This window comes from Pieris napi, chromosome 10 (genome assembly GCF_905475465.1).
Source record: "Pieris napi chromosome 10, ilPieNapi1.2, whole genome shotgun sequence".
NCBI lineage: Eukaryota > Metazoa > Arthropoda > Insecta > Lepidoptera > Pieridae > Pieris > Pieris napi.
In genome coordinates, this window is record NC_062243.1 from 1,615,081 (window position 1) to 1,638,823 (window position 23,743).

General features: G+C 36.3%; 2 protein-coding genes across 3 annotated transcripts; both read left to right on the forward strand.

Annotated features, from left to right (window-relative positions):
• Nucleotides 1-394: 394 nt before the first annotated feature.
• Nucleotides 395-11,828, forward strand: LOC125053421 (cytochrome P450 6k1-like). The gene is made up of 9 exons (XM_047654797.1): nt 395-674; nt 1,250-1,447; nt 1,910-2,059; nt 2,955-3,139; nt 4,622-4,776; nt 5,080-5,198; nt 5,609-5,705; nt 10,466-10,714; nt 11,480-11,828. Exons 1-9 carry the CDS (start codon nt 516-518, stop codon nt 11,650-11,652), a joined length of 1,485 nt encoding a protein of 494 aa, XP_047510753.1. The 5' UTR covers nt 395-515; the 3' UTR covers nt 11,653-11,828.
• Nucleotides 11,829-12,773: 945 nt separating this feature from the next.
• On the forward strand, nt 12,774-22,752 carry LOC125053413 (cytochrome P450 6k1-like). 2 transcript variants are annotated; one of them, XM_047654773.1, is made up of 10 exons: nt 12,774-12,952; nt 13,928-14,118; nt 14,470-14,667; nt 15,762-15,911; nt 17,550-17,734; nt 19,323-19,474; nt 21,055-21,173; nt 21,529-21,631; nt 22,141-22,389; nt 22,545-22,752. In XM_047654773.1, the coding sequence occupies exons 2-10, from the start codon at nt 13,960-13,962 to the stop codon at nt 22,730-22,732; spliced, it is 1,503 nt and encodes a 500-aa protein (XP_047510729.1). In that variant the 5' UTR covers nt 12,774-12,952; nt 13,928-13,959; the 3' UTR covers nt 22,733-22,752. The 2 variants fall into 2 exon arrangements, with proteins under 2 accessions (XP_047510729.1, XP_047510728.1); XM_047654772.1 differs by having other exon boundaries at nt 12,774-12,948.
• The last annotated feature ends 991 nt before the right edge of the window (nt 22,753-23,743 follow it).

The window sequence follows — 23,743 nt, forward strand, 5'->3', positions numbered from 1 at the left end:
ATTCGTTTGACTTAGTGTCTAAATAGAGCGTTCTAATTGTTAAAAGGTCGGTAACGTACTGTGCCTTCTTGCAGTGTGAGCTATCATGGGCGGTATCACTTAACATTAGGTGAGGCTCCTGCCTGTTTGCCCTCTATTCGTAAAAAAAAATTGAGTGATAGAAGCAACTTTAGCATCAGCAGGTATTTCGGAGTAGGAAGCAATTACATTGTTATGTAATTGCGTCCTACTAGATGGAATAAAACTGTGGGAATAAAACACAAATACGTATTCGATTTAAACAAGTAAGGTTAAAATTAATAATATCTTTTTGATTCAGGTCAGTATATGACCTAATTGACTGATACTGAGAACAATTTAAGTTTTTTATGATACCAACAAAAACATTCTGCAATCTTTTTATTATATAAAGTGACATTAGCAGCCAAACGCAGCAGGTTTGTTGAAACTGGTTTCAAATCAAATTCTTAAAAAACAAAAACGTTCAGTCTTTTAGAATTTTGTTAAAATATAACATGTTTATAGTAATTTTAAGTGTTTTTATGGTATGCTTAATATCATGGGTGTATCTTCGTTGGAGAAATGTGAGAGAGTATTGGACAAGGCGTGGTGTGCCTCACTTGCCACCTCATCCCCTCATGGGTAGTCTTACCTTCTTGCAGCAGAAGAATCCTGTAAGTACAATATAGAAAAGTACTCTTTAACTTATTTTGTACTGTATGTATGAAATACCAAAATCGACGAGAAACTTTGACATTTTGCATACGAGTACCATATTTAAAACCATATTCGTGTAAAGTTAAATATTCCCAAGGAGCGTTATTCAAATTAAGACATTCACTTTTAATACAGTATATCTTAGGAATTTTTATAATGTGTAAATCAACTAGACAAAGAGTATGGCTTAGCTACGACCTTCACATAACTCTTCACTTTTTTTGCACATGTTTGAATTTTAAATATATGCACTATTACTTGACATAAGCGCCTTTGAATTACAAACAATGATAATTACTTAAATTGTTAAAGACAAGACAGACTTATTAAAGACAGAGAAAAATACGTAAATACCATGATGGAAAGCTTTCAAATTTCTTTATTTTTGGCTACCCAAAATATAATGCAAAATAAAAAAAATCATTCATACCACATCAGCAGTTTATACTAACAACAAGTTAAACGAACAATTTTCCATAGACGCATCTAATAAAAATTCCTTAGCAAAAAATAAATTATACATTACTTTCAGGCTTTATGGATGATAGATATGTACAAACAGTTCAACACTCCATACGTAGGTGTATGGTTGTTCTGGAAACCAGCGGTCATCATAAATTCACCGGAAATCGCAAAAAATGTACTCGTCAAAGACTTCGCGTATTTCCGGGACAGATTTTTGAGGTTGAGCTCCAACGATCCGGCTAGAGAGATGATATTTACAGCTAAAGTAAGATAATTTAACGCATACAACCTTTTTTGAGTCTAATAAATGCCTCTTTTCGTACTATGTTTACCCTTACTGTGCAAACAACTATTGATTATATAATTAAAACAAATAGGCCTACACCCTCTGTCTTCTTTGCCGATGAGTAGGGATGCCTAAAAATTCAAATTTAATGATGTGGAATAAGTGATACATGTATCTTATGTTCCATAATAAACATATATTTTTTTTTATGCAAACCCGAGATTCCAACGTACGATGGGACTGAAATAATGGGTATCAAATATGTATCATTGATCAGTATTAAAGACTACAACCCTTTTATGACTGAACAAAACAAATATAGCCAGCACTACTTTAAATTCATTATATTATTTAGACGTCTAATCATTATTATAATATTCAACAAAATGGTAATAATTATTTTACATCTAAAGACTGGTTTAATCTTCCCTTATATAATAGGATCCGCTCTGGTCGTCGATTCGTCGTAACTTGTCTTTAGTATTTACCTCCGCAAAGTTGAAATCCATGCAGGCTCTCTTTGACAGTAAAATCAAGGAATTAAATCAACGAATCAATAATACAAAGGAGAAAAGCAAAATTGACTTAAGGGTAAGTTGTGTAGTTAAAAAAAGGTTATATAAGTTTTACAGCACTACACATTTGTGAAGTGTGAATATGTAATATATTCATTTTATTCTGCAAAAATTTGATCGTAATATTTGAATTAAGAACGCAAAAATAGTTTCACGTACTTCTCGGAGCGATGGCGCTGGTATCAGCTACCATTGTTGACACATTACCATATCACAGAGCTTGTAACTTAAAATAGGTCAAATTCTTATCATTTTATAACCGTTAATAGTGGTTTATTCGATTTGCTAATTTTAGTGAAGTTATTGTCAGCTGTCATTATCATTTTAATTAAATAACAACAACGTCAAATTAGCTAACGCTTTTGCTCCGACATAAATAAGAATGACTGTGTATAATGATAATAATCTTTCATTCTTTTTCATATTTTTTTGTGTTTCTGTCTGTGTGTTTTGTTAGTAATAAATGTTGTCTATGTCTAAATTACGAATACTACAGTCTATCAAAGTCTGAGAATTTTAAGATAGAGCAACATTGACAAATCAAATAAACCATTAGTATTAACGGTTTTTACTGATAAAACTTGGACTAGGCGGTATGGTCGAAAAAAAAAACTGTTAAAACCTGGACGTTGTAATTTTACGAGCTCTGTGACATATAATAACAATGGCAGCTGATACCAGCGCCATTGCTCCAACACCAACAAAATATACCATTATTGATCGCACAATTTGTGTTGTTTATAAATATACTGTATGGCAAATTCTAGTTTCCATTCCATGTACACTATAGACAGTATCAAGAAGTATTTTGATTTTTATGTATCTATTAATAAGTGCGGAAAAATGTGGAAACTTCATCCTTCACAACAAATGTAGCAAGAATTATACTGAATTGCAGTTTTTTACTTCAGATGTTATGTACAGACTACAGTACAGATATCATTGCCACTGCTTCGTTAGGGATTCAAACCACGGCGACTCTCTCTGGAGAAGATCCAGTTCGGACAGTCACAAAAGAACTTATGGCTTTTAATTGGTACAGAGGCATTAGTTGGAGCACAATATTTTTTTATCCAAAACTAGCTAATCTTTTTAGGTAAGTAGTCGATGTCACGGTAAAGCCTCTTAGGTGATATTTTTAATTGACATTTTTAGTTTTGATAATAGAGTTTGTTCGCCATGTTGCCCTTAGAAAAATGACAATGAACAGTGAATGAAAGGTTCGCTCTATTATTTTGTGTAGAAGATCATAGGCAAGAGGCTCATCTTAGTAATGTCACTGTTAAGGGCACTTATAAGGCATAACATTATCGTCTGCAAGTCTTATTAAAGTCTAATTTTAGTCGCAGCTATAAGATTCATCTATTAACTCAACAAAAATCCCACGAAATCTAGTTTTTAAACCGCCTGTTCAGATTTCATCATTTGAACATGAACGAACTACTGACATGGATCCGGTATGTGCTAAATATTAGCAGCTGAATAGCAATTTTAATTATATTTTATTTAAATATTGATCAGCTGTTGACACGGTTCATAATATGTGTTCCATATTTTAATAGCTGAGGTTGCGCGATACACCAACAGCTCACTAGAAAAATATCATGTATGTGTGAATAGGTGTAATTAGTATTTAAGATATTGTTTTATAAGCATAAATCAGATTTGAATATTGCTCTGTCTTGTTCATTTCTCGCTTCCCCTCAAAGTGGCGAAGACTACTTCAAGCCCTTAATTATCGTGATGAGCCTGCCCGGTAGCTTTGAGATAATCCCACCACCTCGAACCTTTGATCCTACCCGTAGGGCTCCGTCTGTTACCTTAGGTCTCTTGGTGCAGACATCCCGTACTTATTTATATATTCACCATTTATGTGTTAGGGTACGTCTGTAGGGCTTAGGGATCCGTAGGGTTGTTAGGTTCTTACGTCTCATCCTCTCATATATTTAGTCATCTTGTGCAGCTTGCTCACACATACATTACATATACTATTCAGATACTCCTGACATTAAATACATATAAATTTTAAACACACTTTACACATTCCACTAACTAGCAAGCTGTTCACCGCCCAAACAAAAATTATCTACTTATTAACAATTATTCTTATTTTTAACGTTTAATTTAATTTATTTTCATTTTTATTAATTTTACTATACACAAGACTTCATTACGTACATTGGTAACTTTTATTATTATTTTTTTCTACAAGTATTTATTACATTCCTTTTCTTTCTTTAATTGCAACTCAGGCGCAAACTAGCTGCTGTGGTCTCTGGCAGAATGACCAGGGCTATGGAACATTCGGCTGTAATTGCCCATTACAGCATTAAATTTTTATTGTTTTTGATATTCTCTCATATATTTTTTTCTTTTCTCTTTGATGATTGTTATTTTGTGTGTTTATGTGTGTGTGTGTTTTTGTTGTAATAGATGTTATGCCTATGCTTACGAACAAATGTAAATATTGATAACCTTTCGGGGTTGGCCAGCTCAGTAACTTTTTAGATAATTAGGCATTTAATTTGTCTCTCTTTTTTAAATAGAAACAAACATTAATTTAAGTTTGTATCAACAGATTTCAATTATTTCCCGCTGCGTCAACTAAATTTTTCGACAAAATATTACAAACTGCCACCAAACAGAGATTGAAAGAGAAAACCGATTTTAACGAATCGAAGGACTTACTGGATGCACTAATTAAACTTAAGGATGGGCTGGGAAAGGAGGAAGGTAGAACATTAGTAGAGTTTATAAATAATGAGTAACTTCGGCCTTTTATGCATGCTATTTTTTAACCTGAGATTATACGTTTTCAAGTCAGGTGTCCCAATAGATTTTAAGAGAAGAGATAGAAAAACTCCATGGACACAATGGCAGTAGAGTACTATCATAATAAAAAAAAACAAATAGGTTTTAGTTACTATGTTATCACGTAGAACGGTAGATGTAAACCTTGAAAAACGTCTTAATGCATGATATACATATGACTGATCACTTAATGCCTTTATAACAAAAAGTATTCAATTGTTTCAGAATATTCAGAGGACGTCGTTTTGGCTCAAGCCATTTCTTTTATCTTTGGAGGATTTGAAACTTCTGGTACCACATTAAGCTTTGCATTGTATGAACTAGCGTATCATCCGGATGTACAGGTATTATAAAAATAATTAAAGCTGTAGCCCACAATAATAATTGAGAAGTGTAGTCCTAGGGCCCGTACGACTGTTATACCTGAGGTCGTGGGTTCAAACCCCAGCTGTGCACCAATGGACTGTTCCGTCTACCCGCATTTAAGACTCGCGTACGGAAAGACCTAAAACTCGATGGCGTGTGTCAGGCACAAAAGGCTGATCACCTGCTTGTCCATCAATAATAAAAATCTTAAGATCAAGGGCTGTAGCACCTCTAGTTGCTTGATTTTACAATAGCAATACCTAACCATATATTAAGAAGTTATAAACAATTTTTTTTTTTTAATAATATATAGCTATTCTTATTAAATAAATAGAAGAAAAATAAGGTCCAAAAGTCAAGAACTAATGCAATTTTTAATTTAATCTAGGAAAAGTTGTATCGTGAACTAAATGAGGCAAAGAAATTTCAAGATTTGGATTTTGGCACATTACATGACTTGAAGTATTTAAATTGCATAATTAAAGGTAAGTCGTAAAAGTTTAAAAAAATAAGTTTAATAATGTAAAAACGTATCTAATTAAATTTACCCAGAATCAATGAAAGCGACATTTGATTAGTTGGCAAGCTTCTTCTTCCCATCCGGTGCACTCTTGACAGAGCGGTCGTGATCGCTAGGAAGTAGTTGTAGGGGCAGATGTGATGCGCTTCACGACGTTTTGCCATCGTTGCCTATTAGTGGTCATCCTGCTGCACTGATTGAGAGAGTCTCCTACGGCGGACTTGATTTGGTCAGTCCAACGCGTAGGTGACCTTCCGCGCGGTCTAGTGCCTTCCACCTTCCCCTGGACGACAAGGCGTTCTATGGACTGATCACCACGCCGAGATACGTGACCGAAGAATGTAAGGATGTGAGATTGTACTGTTGAAAACAGACGCTGCTTAATACCGAGTTCTTGAAGTATCGAGACGTTTGTACGAAACTCGGTCCACGAAACCCCAAGCATTCTCCTCCAGCACCACATTTCCAGAGCGTCTATTTTCTGCTTTTCCACATCTCGCAAGGTCCACGTTTCAGCTGCGTACAGAAATATGGGGAATATAAGTGTCTTCACGAGCCTGGTTATATTCCTGTTTCTCCATATTTTTTGCATCTTGTCCATCGCCGTTCTTGTGATGCCCATACGTCGTTTAACTTCATCGATGCATCCGCCATTGCTTTAAATCTGAGCCCCAAGATAAACATAAGATTGGACCACGTTGCATTTCGCGATTTGAGTAACTTGAGGCGAATTATTTCTGGCACGGTCAACAATGATCACCTTGGTTTTGCTGCGATTTATCTTTAGTCCAAACTCATGGCTCACTCGTTCCATCCTTGACAGAAGCTCTTCCAAGTGTTGCGAACTGGATGCAAACAAAGTGGTATCATCCGCGTAACGCAGGTTCGCAATTCTTCTGACGCATGTCTTCCAAAGTGATGCGCATTATTAGCTCTGTGTACACGTTGAATAAGAGCGGTGATATTATGCAACCCTGGCGTACTCCAGCACTAGGATGGAAATCACCTGATAGGACATCATCTGTGCGTACTGAAGCTGTGCCTACTTCATAAAGCCGTCTTAAAAGGTGCACAAGATGTTTTGGTGTGCCCATGTCTAGCAGAGTCTTCCACAACACCGGCCATCTCACAGAGTCGAATGCTTTTGAGAAATTCTTTCTTTCTGGCCGTGTAGTGCCGGCTTATAGAATAGCACCTCCCCATCTCTACCCGTGGGTGTCGTAAAAGGCGACTAAGGGATTTTTAAGGCGTAGGGCGGTGACGACCCCATCGCCCGCTGGTGGGATATTTGAATAATAACTATTTCCACCAGCGCAGTCAGTTAGTCCAAGTAGTGGGAGTGTCATGCTGCGTAAGCAGCCGAATGAGCCGACACGACCGGGGTAATACCACTCTCCCATTGAAAAAAAGCGTGAAGTGGCCCACGCAGGACGTGTGTCGCGTTTCGTTTTATATTGTGGGATTCCCGGAAGCTCATTTCCTTCCTCTCCGAATCATCATGGCAGCGTTATTTAATAAAACTTTTTTACCCCAGGAGGGTACCTGCACTTCTAGTACAGGAGAATCCGTCCCTGGGTGTACTCACTCAGGCTGTCCCGCGTATTCTGGGGGGGACAAAATACCGCTCAACTGCAGAGGCAAATCTACAAATAAACTCACGGTAACACAATTTAACACAGACTTTACTAACATTAGGGGGCTTCAATCTAATTTAAATCCCGTCTACTTTCACCTCAAGACGGCTAAGCCGGCCTTATTGTTTCTAACGGAGACCAAGATAGTTCCCTCGTCTGTTGAACATTTGCACTATCCAGGCTATTGTCTTGAGCATAATTTTAGGCCACAAGCCGGTGTATGCGTTTACATTCGTGAGGATATAAATTTCCGTCGCCTCTTACATTTGGAAGAATCGGATCTTTCTACCTTGTGGGTACGCGTAGAATGTGCTGACCATCCCCGCATATACTGCTGCCTTTACAGGTCACACAGCGGCAACACCGAGGTCGATCGACTTATAGAACATGTCCAAACTGCACTCGATTCCCTTCTGTCTCTATCGCCTGCTGAAGTCGTTATACTGGGTGATTTCAATGCCCATCATTCTGAGTGGTTAAATTCTCGTACGACCGACTATTCGGGAAGAGGCTTCCATGATTTCGCTCTTGCATATGCTTTAACTCAACTGGTCACAACGCCTACGCGAATACCAGACCGAGCTGACCATCAGCCTTCGTTATTAGATCTTATGCTGACTTCTCACCCTGACTTCTATGAGGTTACTGTGGATGCCCCACTTGGGTCCTCCGACCACTGCTTGGTGCGAACCGTTGTGCCAATTAGGCGTCGAACCCGCCCGCAGTTTTCGGAATGCCGTCGTGTCTGGCATTACAAATCGGCCAATTGGGATGACATGCGTCATTTCTTTGCAGCATACCCATGGTTGCAAGTCTGCTTCAAGGGTAGTGATCCTGACGCCAGCGCTGAATCTGTCGCCGATGTGGTGCTACAAGCAATGGAACTCTATATCCCTTACTCTATGGTCCCCATTCGTGGTAAATCTCGGCCATAGTTTGGCCACTCTTGCAAAGAGGCTTCCCGTCTTAAGCTAGAGTACTATAAAATCTGGGCTCACGCAATGGCCATAAAGGATCCCGATGTAGCTCTCCATAAAAATAAATTTAACGCAGCTACCCGAACCCTTAAACGAGAAATTTTTAAAGCAAAATCGGAACATATTGGCAGAATTGGTGAAAAGCTCGCGAAATTGCCCTCTGGAACTCGAGCCTTTTGGTCATTGGCGAAGGCAACTCAGGGAAACTTTTGTCAGCCCTCTTTACCAACCTTGCGAAAGGAGGATGACTCGATGGCTCACTCGGCGAAAGAGAAAGCAGAACTCCTTTGCTTTCTCTTTGCATCTAACTCCACGCTCAATGACTCAGGGACCTTACCGCCCACTATTCCGCATTGCGGGTTTTCTATGCCTGAAGTTCGATTCGAACAGATTGGTGTGCGGAGGGCCTTAATCTCCCTTGATACCCACAAGTCAAGTGGTCCTGACGGCCTTCCCTCGATCGTTCTTAAGACCTGTGCTTCTGAGCTGACTCCGGTGCTTACACGGCTCTTTCGACTCTCGTACTCCTCGGGCGTAGTTCCAAGCTCATGGAAGACTGCGCATGTTCATCCCATTCCCAAAAAAGGTGACCGCTCTGAACCATCCAGCTACAGACCTATCGCAATCACTTCTTTATTTTCAAAGGTAATGGAGTCTATCATCAATAGGCAGCTCTTGCGATATCTGGAGGAGCACCAGCTAATTAGTGATCGTCAGTATGGCTTTCGCCGTGGCCGCTCGGCTGGTGATCTTCTTGCCTATCTAACTCATAGATGGGCCGAAGTTGTGGAAAGTAAGGGAGAGGTATTGGCCGCTAGCTTGGATATAGCTAAGGCCTTTGATAGGGTTTGGCATAGGGCGCTTCTTTCGAAACTACCGTCATACGGTTTGCCCGATGGCTTATGCCGATGGCTGGCAAATTTTCTTTTAGGACGTAGCATTAAAGTCCTAGTTGACGGAGCGTGTTCCAATCCTAGACCCATCAATGCAGGCGTTCCGCAAGGTTGTGTCCTTTCGCCGACCCTGTTCGTTCTGCATATCAATGACCTGTTGAATATCGACAACATCCATTGCTATGCAGACGACAGCACCATCGACACATTATATTCCGGCCATCCGAACATGTCTCGATCTGAAGTCGATGAGAGTCGCAACATACTTGTTCTCGAAATTGAGTCGATTCTGGAGAAGGTTTCTGTGTGGGGTAGTAACAACCTTGTTAAGTTTAATCCTACAAAGACTCAGGTTTGTTCGTTTTCTGCCAAGAAAGATCCTTTTGTCGTATCTCCTCAATTTGAAGGCGCTCTCCTTAGTTCGTCACACAGCCTCAGTATCCTTGGGGTTGGCATTTCGAAAGAAGTCCAATTTCGCAGTCATCTGGAAGAAAAAGCCAAACTGGCTTCCAAAAAGCTGGGTGTTTTGGGTAGGGCTAAGCAGTATTTCACTGAGGTGCAACGTATGCAGCTCTACAAAGCTCAAGTACGACCTCATATGGAATACTGCTCGCATCTCTGGGCCGGTGCTCCCAAATACCAGCTTCTTCCTTTTGACCAAATTCAGCGAAGGGCTTGTCGAATTGTCAATCTCCAATGTCTTACTGATCGGCTTGATTCTCTATCGCTACGCAGAGACATTGCGTCTCTTTGCGTTTTTTACAAAATTTATTACGGAGAGTGTTCGGAAGAATTGTTTGGGTTGATCCCTCCTGCCTCTTTTCAACACCGTACGAGCCGAACGACCTCTAAATTTCACCAGCATCATCTTGATGGTTGGAGGTCTTCCACGGTCCGCTTCACAAGGCATTTTCTTTTGCGAACTAGCGAACTGTGGAATCGGCTCCCGGGGGGGTCTTCCCTCAGAGATACGACCTCCAAATTTTTAAAAAACGAGCCTACTCCTCCCTCAAAGGCCGGCAACGCACCCACTAAAATGGGTGTCTATGGGCTGCGTGGACTACCCTTTTTGGTCGTCCCGCAAGCTCGTTTGCCCCCCTATTATATAAAAGAAAAAAAAAAATCAACAAAGCAAATGAACACGGGCTTATTATGGCAAGCTAACTTACTATTATTTTTAAAAAATATGATCTGTACCTACAAATAAGAAATATGTTTCAGAAACACTCCGCAAGTACCCTCCCCTGGGCTGGCTGGACAGAGTGGCCGCGAAGGATTATAAAATAGATGATAAATTAACAATTCCCGCGGGAACTCCAATTTACGTAAACGCGGTGGGAATGCACTATGACAGCGACTTCTACCCTGACCCTGAAACATTTAACCCTGATAGATTCCTGCTCGATAACGAGAAAGACATAAAGCAATTAACTTATTTGCCATTCGGACAAGGACCACGAGGCTGTATTGGTAATTGAAAAATAACTATTTCCTCTTCAAATCATCTACCTACCATAAATCTAAAACATAACATAACATGTAATTCTTCCTAGAAAGATATTAGAGCAACTCATGGCCATGTGTAATACCTTTTCAGAATCCCTATAAAATGCGCCAAAACTTGTAATACAGGGTCACTTTTCGGTAGAGTAATTTTTTCTCACAGTGGGGTCCGAAGTAAACAAAAAGTTATGATTTGAAAAAAAAACTATATCGTATAACTTAATATTATCTTCAATACACTCAATAAACAACTATAAATAGTATGTCTAACGCAAGAACTCATCAGTACCAATCTAGTGGATATTATGAAAAAGATACAGGATGTAGATTTTTTCGAATTTTAATAAGAATTAGTGAAAAAAATGACAATTTTCTTATAAAACGCAAAATAAATTATAACTCTGCAGGGGTTGAGCTTAGAGACCTCCCGTAGAACAATTTTTTGCAGCTGATGACCTCAGCTATCCCCTATTTGCGTTTGATCCACGACTTTTTGGCCACCCTGTATATATTACATATATATTAGATATTATTTTTTGCCACTGTTTCATATTCCGGTTAACTTCCCAATGCCAAACGACTGTAATCCCTATAACATTATTTTCCAAACAACATATAGCGTATATTTCTGTAGCGATTAAACGTTTTCAAACTTAGGCAATCCTGCCTCTTTGGCAGGATTAGCCTATTAGCTAGGTAACATATTATGCTAATAAAAACGTAATTTTACAGGTAGAAGATTCGGCGAGATAACAATAAGAAGCGCGCTATCGAGTTTAGTTTTGAATTACAAACTGAATCCAGTACCTGGAGAACCAACACCTTCAGAAATGGAATATGAGAAACACGGTCTTATACTATCCCCAGGCCAAAACCTACATATTGACTTTCAGCTTAGAGATTAGACACTGACTTTTCAACCATCCTTCAAGCGTTATAATGGGTAAATTAGTTATAATTGAAATAAAACTAAATTTACATTGAATTACATTTAATAAATAAAGATTAACGGGATTTTTGTCCTATCCTAACAAAACTTTTAAATAATTTCATTAAATAAATATTATTTTTTCTACATTTATTTGGTGTTCCTTATTTGATCGCACAAAACAAATATGTAAATGAAACTTTAAAGCAAACCCTAAATTTATAATAACCCAAAGGTGTACACATTCTAAAATTACAAAATATGTTATCATTACACAAAAAAAAACGAATTATAACTGGTTGCGACACGTAATATCTTCGTATCTACATTAGGTATTTGTGATGGAATGATATAAAGAATCCTGCGCAAGGAGATTTGTCGTGGCAAGAGTCGTCATTTAGCGCTCGACGTAGAAACGCGTCACTCTTACTGCTATTCTTTTAATATTATTCCATTAGTGAAAACTCACTTCTACCGTGTGTCAACTAACACTTAATTCCTAGTATACAGTCTACCCTCTCACTTCAGTTATATCGTGCTAGACAATTATAAGAATTCCTCTCACAAAACGCCATAGCGCCATATTTAGATGGTGGGTCCTTTATCACTATGCTTTATTTCTACTTCTTTCCATCTAGGGATTTGGTCGCTTCGCCACACCAATAATATCAAATAAACAATATTTTAAATAAGGATTAAATAATACGAAGAAGTTGACCCGGCTTTGTACCGTCAATAAAGTCAATAAACGTTGTGTTACATTTCATTAGCTGAACTTATTTTTTTTAAATATTTATAACAAACCTCTAAACGGACAAGACGCTCACCTCGCCGCCCATAGACAATCACATTGCCAAAGGGCACCCTTACTTGCCGGCCTTTTAAGAATTAGTACGCTCTAGAAGGACCTGAAGTCGGATGGAATCGAAAATCCTTCAAGCGCAGCTAGTTAGGCAAAATACATACTGTCATACATAAACAATTAGACTATATGAATTGTAGATACGGTGCACTAACACAAAGGTTTGCAATTTATCATTTTGATAAACAACACATAAACTACATTGACGTGAAAGTGAATGATAACATATATGCCAATTCTTATCGTGAAAGCTGTTTCATACAAAGACCAGACGTGCAACAAGATTCATGTAATGCCAAAATTTTAGTCAGAGATTGCTTAAGCCACTGACTAGTCGTTGTTAATTTCACATCAAGCAAAAATATAAACCGGAATATATGCAGATTTGATTCTGTAATATCTTTGTAACAGGCAAGTATGCTCTTTCTTCCCTTACAAACTTTTTTTTCATGAATCCTATTTTTTATATACCTACAAATGTGCAAAAGTGTTAAATTTGTTTTTAATTTTCACACAGTTAATATAAATTATTTTGAAAGCCTTCGTTCCAAGTTTGAAGTAAAAAGTAAATAAAAACACGCAAAAATCTAACGTCGGAAACGATGAAGTTATATAACTAATCCAAATGTTTAATTATATAAAAATTATTCGACTATCGGCTCCACCCCGACTTTGATAACTCTTAATCGACTTAACAAGATAAAACTTTTGTTATCTTTTAAGTTAGGCTTATACTAAAAATTTATAGTAACAATTACGAATAAAATTTGTAAAATAATGAACAATAAGAACATGAAAAATGTTTTCAGAACTACGCATAAACTAGTTTCCGTTTAGATTTTTTAAATTATTGATTTCTTTCCACTAAAATATAAAACTGCTGGTATATTTAAATTTGTTATTCTAAAGTCAACTTCTTGGTGTAAGTAATTAAGGACTACATAAAATTGTGCTTATTTAAATTAAATAAAAGTTTTAAATGAATCTAATTATATCGAATATACCTACCAATGTCCGTTACTACCATATACTAAAGAGTAATCGTTTGTTTTTCTTATTTAATTATTATAATTTTAAGTTTCTGTAAGATGTGATGAAAAGCTTGATGGTTGCAGCTCCTTAAAAAGATTTTGTTACAAAAATAACTTGACGATTTATACAGTGTCGGAAAGGTCATTCGGTTCATCTCGTTCGGTTTGTGGCCTTGAATTCCAATGATCTGCCGGTAAACGAAAATTGACGAGCTTTTAATTTTTCTACTGACGTTCATAATTGTACATTGTGTTTCAACGTATATGAATAAATTTCGATTGGATTTATCTGACATTTATTTATCATTTGTAGTATTTTGCTACTTTTTGATTTAATCAGAGAGTTATCAAAATTTCAGATATAACATAAATCACATATTATTTGTACATTATGTTTGGAATTATCGTGTGTGGTGTTTTGGTATCCTTAATATCATGGATATACCTTCGTTGGAGAAATGTTAGAGAGTATTGGGCAAGGCGTGGTGTGCCTCACTTACCACCTCATCCCCTGATGGGCAGTCTTACATTCTTGCAGCAAAAGAATCCGGTGAGTAATTTTTGTCTTTTTCATGCTTTAAGTAATAAAGATAATGTAAATCTTGTATTTATAAATCAAAATGTTTTCTAAGTTGAACCGAGAACATGATAATTTAACAATATTCCTTTTGTTTTTGTTATTTACACCATTTATAATTAGCGGTATGAATAGATCTACATACAATTTATATAAGTACTACAAAACACGGAATAACTTTGGCGAAGATAATTAATAGAAAATATTATAGTTTAATATATTTTATATTATAAAGTATATTTTAATGTAAATACGTTTCAAAGTATTAATGCGCATAATAAACAATTTTAGAAGTTTTTCAAGATACTTATATATTATTTTCAGGCCCTATGGATGATTGATACATATAAACAATTCAAGAAACCATACGTAGGAATATGGTTATTCTGGAGACCAGCTCTCATAATCAATTCACCAGAAATAGCAAGAAATATACTCATCAAGGACTTCGACAATTTCAGGAACAGATTCATGAAACCGGGTTCTTTCGATCCTTTTAAAAATAGTTTGTTTACTGCAAATGTAAGTATTTACCATTTTAATTAAACTTATACTATTAAAAAATACACTTACTAAATAACTATTAAATCACATGATTGGTTCAAATTTTTTTACTATTGGATAGATTTCAAAATCTCTTATCCAATTTATTTAACATAGCAAAACTGTCGAAATTGACATTTTCGAGAAAATATTTTTTTTTAATGAGATTGTTTTGGCGAGTGCCGCTCGACTGTAATGGGCGTTTTCCAGCGCCTAGTGCAAGGGGGTCTCCTGCGAGTCTCACACCTCAGCTTGGGCCAATCGCCTAAAGGGCAGGACGGAAGCTCACTAGAGTGAGCGAAGTACGAAGTAAAGGTCCACGGCGTCCTGAGTGAAAGCGGTTGTATCCTTAATCTGATTTTTTTTGCGGCATTTATTTTGTCATTCGCTATGGTGATTGGATCATCCAGATCCGTTAGTCCGTCACGGCCTCCTTCAGGCCTTTCGTCAGAAAGGTGTAATAATTGATACACACCAACGGGTTGGGATGATGCCTTGTCGAGGTGACGTGTGTACGCCAACTCATCCATTGAGTGAGTAGGAAGCTTCAGGTCGTGGTGGAGATCGACGTTCCTCACGTAGAAGGGCGCAACGGTCGACTGAAGAGCCTATAGCCCGTGGATATAGGAGGGGGCACAATCCGCAAAGACTGCGCTAGCGTCGTATGCACGGTCGGATACAGGCCTTGTACAATGTCACCTAATGACTAAGGGACATGTGACTCATTTTATTCAGGAGGAAATAGAGGCGAGCGAGGACAAGAGAGGCCTTCCTGCGACTGCCGGCTTACGGAAGTACATGCCGCTATCGAGCGTGACTCCTGGATATTTGATAGACCCATAAAGGGTAAAACTCTTTTTTTAAGGCGAATTTTTTCCCGAGATTAAAAGAGAGCACCGGGGCTACCACTGGCAAAGAGAACTGCAACGGGATTTATTTGGAAGCCCCATTTCTGAAACCATTCGCCTAGCGACGTGGTTGCGGTCTAGAGTGCCCCTTTTCTAGGGCGAAGTCTAGGAGGCGCTTTTTGACTACCTTCTTCGAGAAAATAATCAATTTCTATATTTTTCAAGGATCCCATGTGGTCATCAATGCGTCGTGGTTTGACATCGGTATTTACGTCTTCAAAGCTGAAGTCAATGCAGGGCCTCTTCGACCAAAAAGCAAATGATTTAATACAAAGAATAAAAAACACTAAAGACACAAGCAAACTGGAGATAAGGGTGTGTATTTTGCTCTTATTAGTATTAAGCCTAAAAAGAACTTATTTTAAAGTAAGTTTAAGCATTCTAATGTATGTTCACTACAATATACTAGTTTTACTAGTCCAGGAGCTGTTTTAGGGCATACAATTGTAGCAAAATATCATTAAAAAAACCAATCTCAATAGAAAATTACTTCGTTTAAGCTAATGACTTATTAAAAAAAAATTGTATAGTCTACGTAGTTATACATACAGTGTCCGCACTAATAACAAAATAATATCTACGACTTCTTACTGACAGTCTTATTTATAAAGTTTATTACAATACTTATTTGCAAGGACGCATGACATAAGCACATTTATGTATAAAGGATATTTTTTGGATAAAAGGATACTTTTTAAAAAATAAGATTTTTAAAGAAATATTTAGTACCCACTATTCAATGTCGTAGTCGTTCTTTTTGTGTATGGTCCTGAAATGATATTTAAAAAAAATGTTTAATATTTCATAGTCATAAATTCTGCAATCGAGTTGCGACATAAGACACTTGCTCGACTAAATTCTATATTTTAGAAACTACAAAAATTAAAGTTTAAATGAGAACTTTGTTTTAGAACACTAACATGTCTTAAAGAGCAAACTATAATTCAAGTAGAAATCGAAGTTATACAACAACAAGTTCAACGTAACATAACACAAACAATATATTTCATACTAATTTCGTAAACAAAAAGTTGGACATACGCGTCCATTAATGTTTGATAAATGTCAAAAATTCTAAAGCCACGGATTTTTAATTAAATTAACTCACGCAATGCGTTGTATCTGCGATCGAGTACATTGCGGCAAATCACACGTTAGGAGCAAAAAATTACAACCCAACTGTAATCGATGTTTACAAGTTACAATTTTTAACTTTGAAATTGTCCATAAAAACGTGTCTTCATTTAACTTTTATTTTAATATTTTTTTTATTTATTTCTCTAGTATAAATATAGAAATTGGATCGTACATGGTTCTATTAGACCGTTAAAAAATAATATGGATATTGATTTTTATGATTTTTAAATGTCTTTGTCATCATTATTAATCTTGTGCTGTAGAATCGTATTTACTAGTATTTTCAACTTCTTTAACTAAGGTAACACAATGTACACTTATGAAGGTCAGTAAATAAATACATATTAAATGCTAGATGCTTCTAATTTTATATTTACTGCCAGTTCTCAAGGGCGTAGAACGGACGAGATGAACTGGCAATAAACTCTCTGCCACTCTTTTTAATCGCCAAGTTTTTTGTTTTACACTATTTTTGTAAGGAGCTGCAAACATTACACCATGTTCCACATGACATCTTAAATAATTAATAGTTAATTAATAATAGAAATATTAAAAACAAAGATTTGTCCTTGATTTGATTAGGCATGGGAAATAGGAGGCGAATTAAAGTCCGACCAGTCACCACAAGTAGCACACATATTGAAGTGTCACAAACGATTCTTGCAGATAAATATACAATAATGATACTTAACACATATTATGAAGATTAAGGTTTTGATTATCAATAATGATTAGAATGTAGACCCTTTAGTTTCATTGATAATTTAAGTAAAATGTTTGACTTGAAATATAAATACATACAATATGTTGTTTCAGTCATTATTAACAGATTACACAACAGATTTGATTGCAACCGCTGCTTTTGGTGTAGAAACTACCGCCACCCGCACAGGAGAAGACCCTATCAGAACTGTGACAAATACCCTAATGACCTTCGACTGGTACAAAGGATTATGTTGGAGTACTATATTTTTCTTTCCGAAATTGACGGAATGCTTCAGGTAAAAAAAATGTCCTCTCACTTTAACTATAACTCACCATCCACGGTCGCTGCACATAAAGCAACGCAACGCTCTTTTACTCTATTTCCAGTATTAACTCGTCTTTCTATATTATCTTCAAACTTTCCATCCGGGGTAATCATACTTCTTAAATACACGAACTTATCTACTATCAGAATAAGCCGTGCTTTGTGAACTCTCTTCCCTTCCACTTTCACTGATTCCTCGCCTGTTTTCTTATCCTTTCCCCCATCCTTTCCCTTCGTGAAACGTGACGTGACTGGTGGCGAGCCTCGTCGTAGCTGGGGAAATATAGTCAATCCTATCAGAGCACCGCATGATGGGGTAAAACAAAGATACATAGTGGGGAGCCCGCTCCCAGCAGTGATGGCACGTTCAGTGTTCACAACTAGGCTCGCCGCTAGCCACGCTTCACTCGGAACGTCCACACCCTGAATTGGCACGTATACAATAAATTATAATTAGGTAGGTATATCATAAGCAATGCATTCCTTTTATATAATAAGTGAAAGTACTTATTGCAACACCTGCATTTACCTAAAACACGAACGACACGAATATAAAGTAAGATAAAGTATTGTCTTTGATTGACATAACTTTTACTCATTTAAATAAAACACTATTTTGACCGGATTGAAGTTATGTATTATTATAAATTTACAACTATTTAACATAATTTTAAATTTATCCGACGTTTCGCGTGTTTTACAGCGTGCGTGGTCACGGTGACTGAAGACAAAAGATGTTGAATGTCAAAAAGTATACATAACTTCAATCCGGTCAAAATAGTGTTTTATTTAAGTAAAATAAATTTGGAAATGCTTGTCTTAGTACCTTATGATAATTACTTTTATATAATATAATAGTAAACGCTAGAAGTTACAAAACTGAATGATTGCATTCCATTTTTAAAATAATTGAAAGTAACTATCGCTACAACTACATTCATTTCACAGAGTAACAATATCAAGTAAGAAAAAGTTGCAAATATTTCTCTGAGTAATGGCAAATAATTATTGCAATAACTGAACAACTGCATTTACCTCAAACACTAACAATATGAAGTAAAAAATAGTTGGAAATGCTTTTGTTAGTACCTTATTGTGAATATTCATTTTATATGATATCAAATGGTGGGATTTACAAAACCGACTGAAAGCATTCGCTCTATATAATAAATGTTTATGGAAAATACAATTTATATAAAGAACCAAATAGTAAAAAAAAAAAACAATGGTCCAAAAACTCGGTTTCTTTGTCTCTAGAACCAGTCTCTTGCACATATCCCCGTTGTCAAAGTCGTTGCAACTAAGGATTGCTGTCTCCGACACTATCGACATATTTATAAGTTCGCAGAGTAAATTTACAGTTGCGATATTGTGAATATTATGTGTTTAATATTATAGAAGGTGTTTCATATGTATTAACATAAAAATAATAACGCTCAACGATATTAAACGATTTTCAAAATTTGAATTAACTGATTTAAGCCCGTAAGTGAGGATGTATTTCTGTAAATAAATCAATAAACCCTCTTTAATTTAATAAACAGGTAAATATTTTTTAGATTTCCAATATTTTCTGAATCATCGACACAGTTCTTTAAGAAAGTATTTGAAACTGTATCAAAGCAAAGAAGAGACAATGGAATAAAGGAGGTAAAAGATTTACTTGACGCTATACTTAAGCTTAAGGACGACGATTTGGAAAATAAACAAGGTATGTTTTTTTTAAGGATGAAGGAGGGAGGAGGAAACTTCTCCCTAATTCTTTCCTTTCTAAAAATAATCTCCACGCTGACCCGACCACAAATTATTTTATTTAGGCTTGCCATGTACGTAAAAGATATTACCTATAATACACTAGTAAGATCATTTTTAAAAATGATGTTTGCCTCATACGTAGACGTACTCTTTTGAGTTGCAATTGCTTATTTTCTCATAGAAATCATAAAAATCTGATTATACGAGGGCGGCACTGAAAATTTCGAGAAACAAGGAAGTGACACAACATTACTATTTAAAAATGTATTTATTGCTTTTCGAAGTGTTCTCCGCGAAATTTGACACATTTTTCATACGATGGAACCAATCATTGAAGCAACCATTCCATTCGGAAGTTGGGATCTCCAAAATGGCCGTTTTGTAGGCATCCACAGCTTCTTCAGGTGATGAAAATATCTGATCACGCAATTTATTCTTTATTTTAGGGAAAGTATAGAAATCATTAGGGCTTAGGTCGGGGCTGTACGGCGGATGGTCTTATAATTCTATGTTTTCTTGAACTAAAAACTCTTTTGTTCTGTGCGTGGTGTGAGGACTCGCATTGTCGTGATGGAGGATGATGCGGCGGTTGCAGTTCTCTTTACGGAGTTCAGAAACGACCTGTGGCAAAGAAATGCTAGCATACCATTCTGCATTAACCGTTCTTTGTCTCTCAAGAGGAATAGTCGCAACATGGCCGGTTTTGGAGACAAACGTGGCCACCATTTGTTTTTGCAACACTCCGTGAACGAACAATTTTCGTTGGCTTTAACTCATTTTCGAACACCCAAACTCGTGACTGTTTTTTTGTTTCGGGTTCGTACGCGTATATCCAGGATTCGTCACCTGATACGATGTTGTATACAGCATTTGTGGATCTTGCGTGGAATCTTTCGAGAGTTCTGACGCACCAAGTAACGCGACCCGCTTTTTGCTCTTCACAGAGCGAATGCGGTATCCATCGGGAAAACAACTTTTTTACACCTAATTGTTCATGCAAGATTATTTGTATTTGACTCATGCCAATGACTAAAGTTGCCTGAATTTCGCGGTATGTCACATGTCGATCTTCCTCAATCAGCTTACGCACAGCATCAACGTTTTCTTGGGTGACTGCAGTTTTTGGGCGACCTTGACGGGGATCATCACTGAGCTTGACACGTCCACGTTGAAATTCAGCAAACCAGCGATAAATTGTGGTTTTGGATGGGGCTTCATCACCAAATGCAGAAATCATCCGGTCAACACACTGTTTTTGTGATAAACCACTTCGAAAGTTATAATAAATCATCGCTCTTGAATTTTCTCGAGTCAATTCCATTTTCTCAACGACTAAACAAGTTTGACAAAACTTTGTGAAAAGACCGAGAATCTTTTTTTAAAAAAAAATAAATGGTATTCGGCTTAAAATAAGGAGTTTTCAAATAAAAATATTTTAATATGACAGGAACAGTGGTATTATTCCATTCCAGATACTTTTAGTGCAGCCTATGTACAGTTCGGGAACGACACTCATAATTTGTATTTTTTTTCCAGGGTATACTGATAACGATATTTGGGCCCAGGCTGTTACATTTCTATTTGCAGGTTTTGAAACCTCAAGTTCTGTTTTGAGTTTCATGTTGTATGAATTATCATTTCGACCAGACCTACAGGTAAATCTTTTAACAATATTTACGAATTACCAAAATGTATTTACGTATTTCGTTTTACTTAAATTTGGCCAAGCTGTAAATAAATAAAAAAAATTTCCTGTTAGTTATTCTCGATACATGGTTGGTAAAAAAATTTTTTTTAATAAAATCGTATATTATAAAAATTGAGAGGGTAAAAGAATAGTAAGGTTGTGAGGCATCTATCTCTTACAAAAACGTAAAAGACCACAGTAAAATACGCACGTACAAAATACACGGTATAGGTCACTTCATACTAGAAAATTTATATAAATATAAAAAAGGTTATAACTGACTGTTATCATCAAAAACAAATATTGGTATTATTTATTTTCAGGAGAAAATGTATGAAGAGTTAATAGAGGCGAAAAAAAGTCAAAACGGTCCCTTGGACCTCACTATACAAGCTGATTTAAAGTATTTAAACTGTGTTTTTAAAGGTATTAAAAATTGCGTGTTGTTCCCACGAGAATGTAAGTGCGTGCTCCCATTTCACCATGCCTCGATAGAGGACAAATCTTTGTTTTTAATTTATTTTATCAACTTTTAATTACTTAAGATGTCATGTGGAACATAGTGTAATGGTTGCAGCTCCTTACAAACATCGTGTAAAACAAAAAACTTGGCGATTAAAACGAGTGGCGGAAAGTTTATTGCCAGTTCTTCTTTGAGAAGCCCGCCTTTCTCACCCTTGATTTGAGAACTGGCAGTTAATATAAAATTAGAAACATTTAATATATATTTATTTTTTGACGTTGATAGTGAACCTATATGAATAAATGATTTTGATTTGATTTAAAAACTCTTATAATTAAAGACATTAAAAATTCTAAATACAGTTCCTCTACGTTTCCATTATGTCAATTTCTGGGTTGAAAATGTCGGTTTTTGAAGTGGGAAATTCAGGTCCGGCTTAAATAATAACGACATCTGCTTACTCAAATTCCAGAAGCGTTACGCATGTATCCTCCCCTGGGATGGCTTGACAGAGAGACATTAAATGACTATAAGGTAGACGAGAACCTGACTATACCCGCGGGAACACCGATTTATGTCAACGGAATTGGAATGCAGTACGACAGCGACGTTTATCCGGACCCTGAGACCTTTAACCCCGAAAGGTTTTTGCCCGAGAATGAGAAAGACCTGAAGCCATTCACTTATATGCCATTTGGAGAGGGGCCAAGGAGCTGTATAGGTGAGTCGTTGATAGAATAGGTTCTACTAAATGGTGTAATATTAATTTCTACTAAAACACTATATTTGTTTTTTTTAAGTACGAGCAAATCGCATCAGTGCATATTCTGTAAAACGCACGATAAAATAGATTATCTAATCAAATGTATATTTCAGCAAAGAGGTTCGCTCAGATATCAGTGAGAAACGCTATGTCATACTTAGTACTAAATTTCAAGTTTAAACCACTGCCGGGAGCACCGAAGCCTTCAGAAGTGAAATACGAAAATAAACATCTCTTTTTGGTACCTGGAGAAAGCCTTTTTATTGATTTTGAACCAAGAAATGTATCTGTCAGTTTTTAAATATATTATATACAAACACATTTGTACGGCTTATTTATTATTGTAATAAAAATAAAGTCCATGTGGATCCTAAACCCCGAGGATCGTACCTTAGAATCCTGTAATTGTAATTTTCTATCTATGTGTGCCATTCATATTTGGTCGTATCGTGTAGTAAAATATATCTACTTTAAATTTCCATATTATTCAGTATGCCTTTGAGATATAAACACCTCAAAGTTATGAAACAGAATACAGAAAACTTTCAACATAATAACGAACAAGTATAACACTCGGTAGCTCCTTTCATCCTCACCTATATTTATAAATTTATGCAGCTTATATACGGCAAAATTTCTTCTAATACCAAGAAAAGCTGACTTTCAGACAACAATTCATAATAATATTTTTATACGAATCTTTAGTAATCTCTGATAACAATTTGATAAAGCGAAAATAATTAAATGATAACTATATAATAAGTTTGTTTAGTTTGTTTTGTTTGTTTTGTTTGTATAAGGAAATAGCCTTAATATTATAGACAACTATTTGGCTATGATAAAAATGTCAGCGTGTTGGGTGCCAAGATAGCTTAGACTGAGAATTTCAACAAATTTGGTACAACAAGATTTCAAGTGATGTTTAGATAGAAATGTTTCGTTCATAGTTATTCATTTCACCATTTTGACCATAAATCTTAAAAAGCAGTTGTCCAATATCATTCGTACTATAGAGTAGTATGAAATATTTTACACAAATAAATTACAAAAATAGTTATATTTTGATTTTTTAAGAGCAGTGTTGGCCTAGTGGATTCAGCGTGCGTCTCTCATCTCTGAGGTCGTAGGTTCAAACCCAGGCTATACATAAATGGACTTTCTGTATGTAGAAATGCGCATTTAACACTCGCTCGGTGAAGGAAAATATTGTGAGAAAACCGGCAAAAATTATGTCAGAATCAGAAGGGGGAACGGGTCACGTTCTTCCCTATCCTAAAAACCAGATTATTGGTTTTTTTAATTGTATGTTTAC

Bases quoted from the DNA above. Each gene is read 5' to 3' on its own strand.
- LOC125053421 (XM_047654797.1), top strand. From the start codon at position 516: ATGTTTATAGTAATTTTAAGTGTTTTTATGGTATGCTTAATATCATGG. The intron at 5,199-5,608 runs GTATTATAAAAA...AATTTAATCTAG, and splicing joins CGTATCATCCGGATGTACAG to GAAAAGTTGTATCGTGAACT. The intron at 10,715-11,479 runs GTAATTGAAAAA...GTAATTTTACAG, and splicing joins AGGACCACGAGGCTGTATTG to GTAGAAGATTCGGCGAGATA.
- LOC125053413 (XM_047654773.1), top strand. From the start codon at position 13,960: ATGTTTGGAATTATCGTGTGTGGTGTTTTGGTATCCTTAATATCATGG. The intron at 15,912-17,549 runs GTGTGTATTTTG...ATGTTGTTTCAG, and splicing joins CAAGCAAACTGGAGATAAGG to TCATTATTAACAGATTACAC. The intron at 19,475-21,054 runs GTATGTTTTTTT...TTTTTTTTCCAG, and splicing joins CGATTTGGAAAATAAACAAG to GGTATACTGATAACGATATT.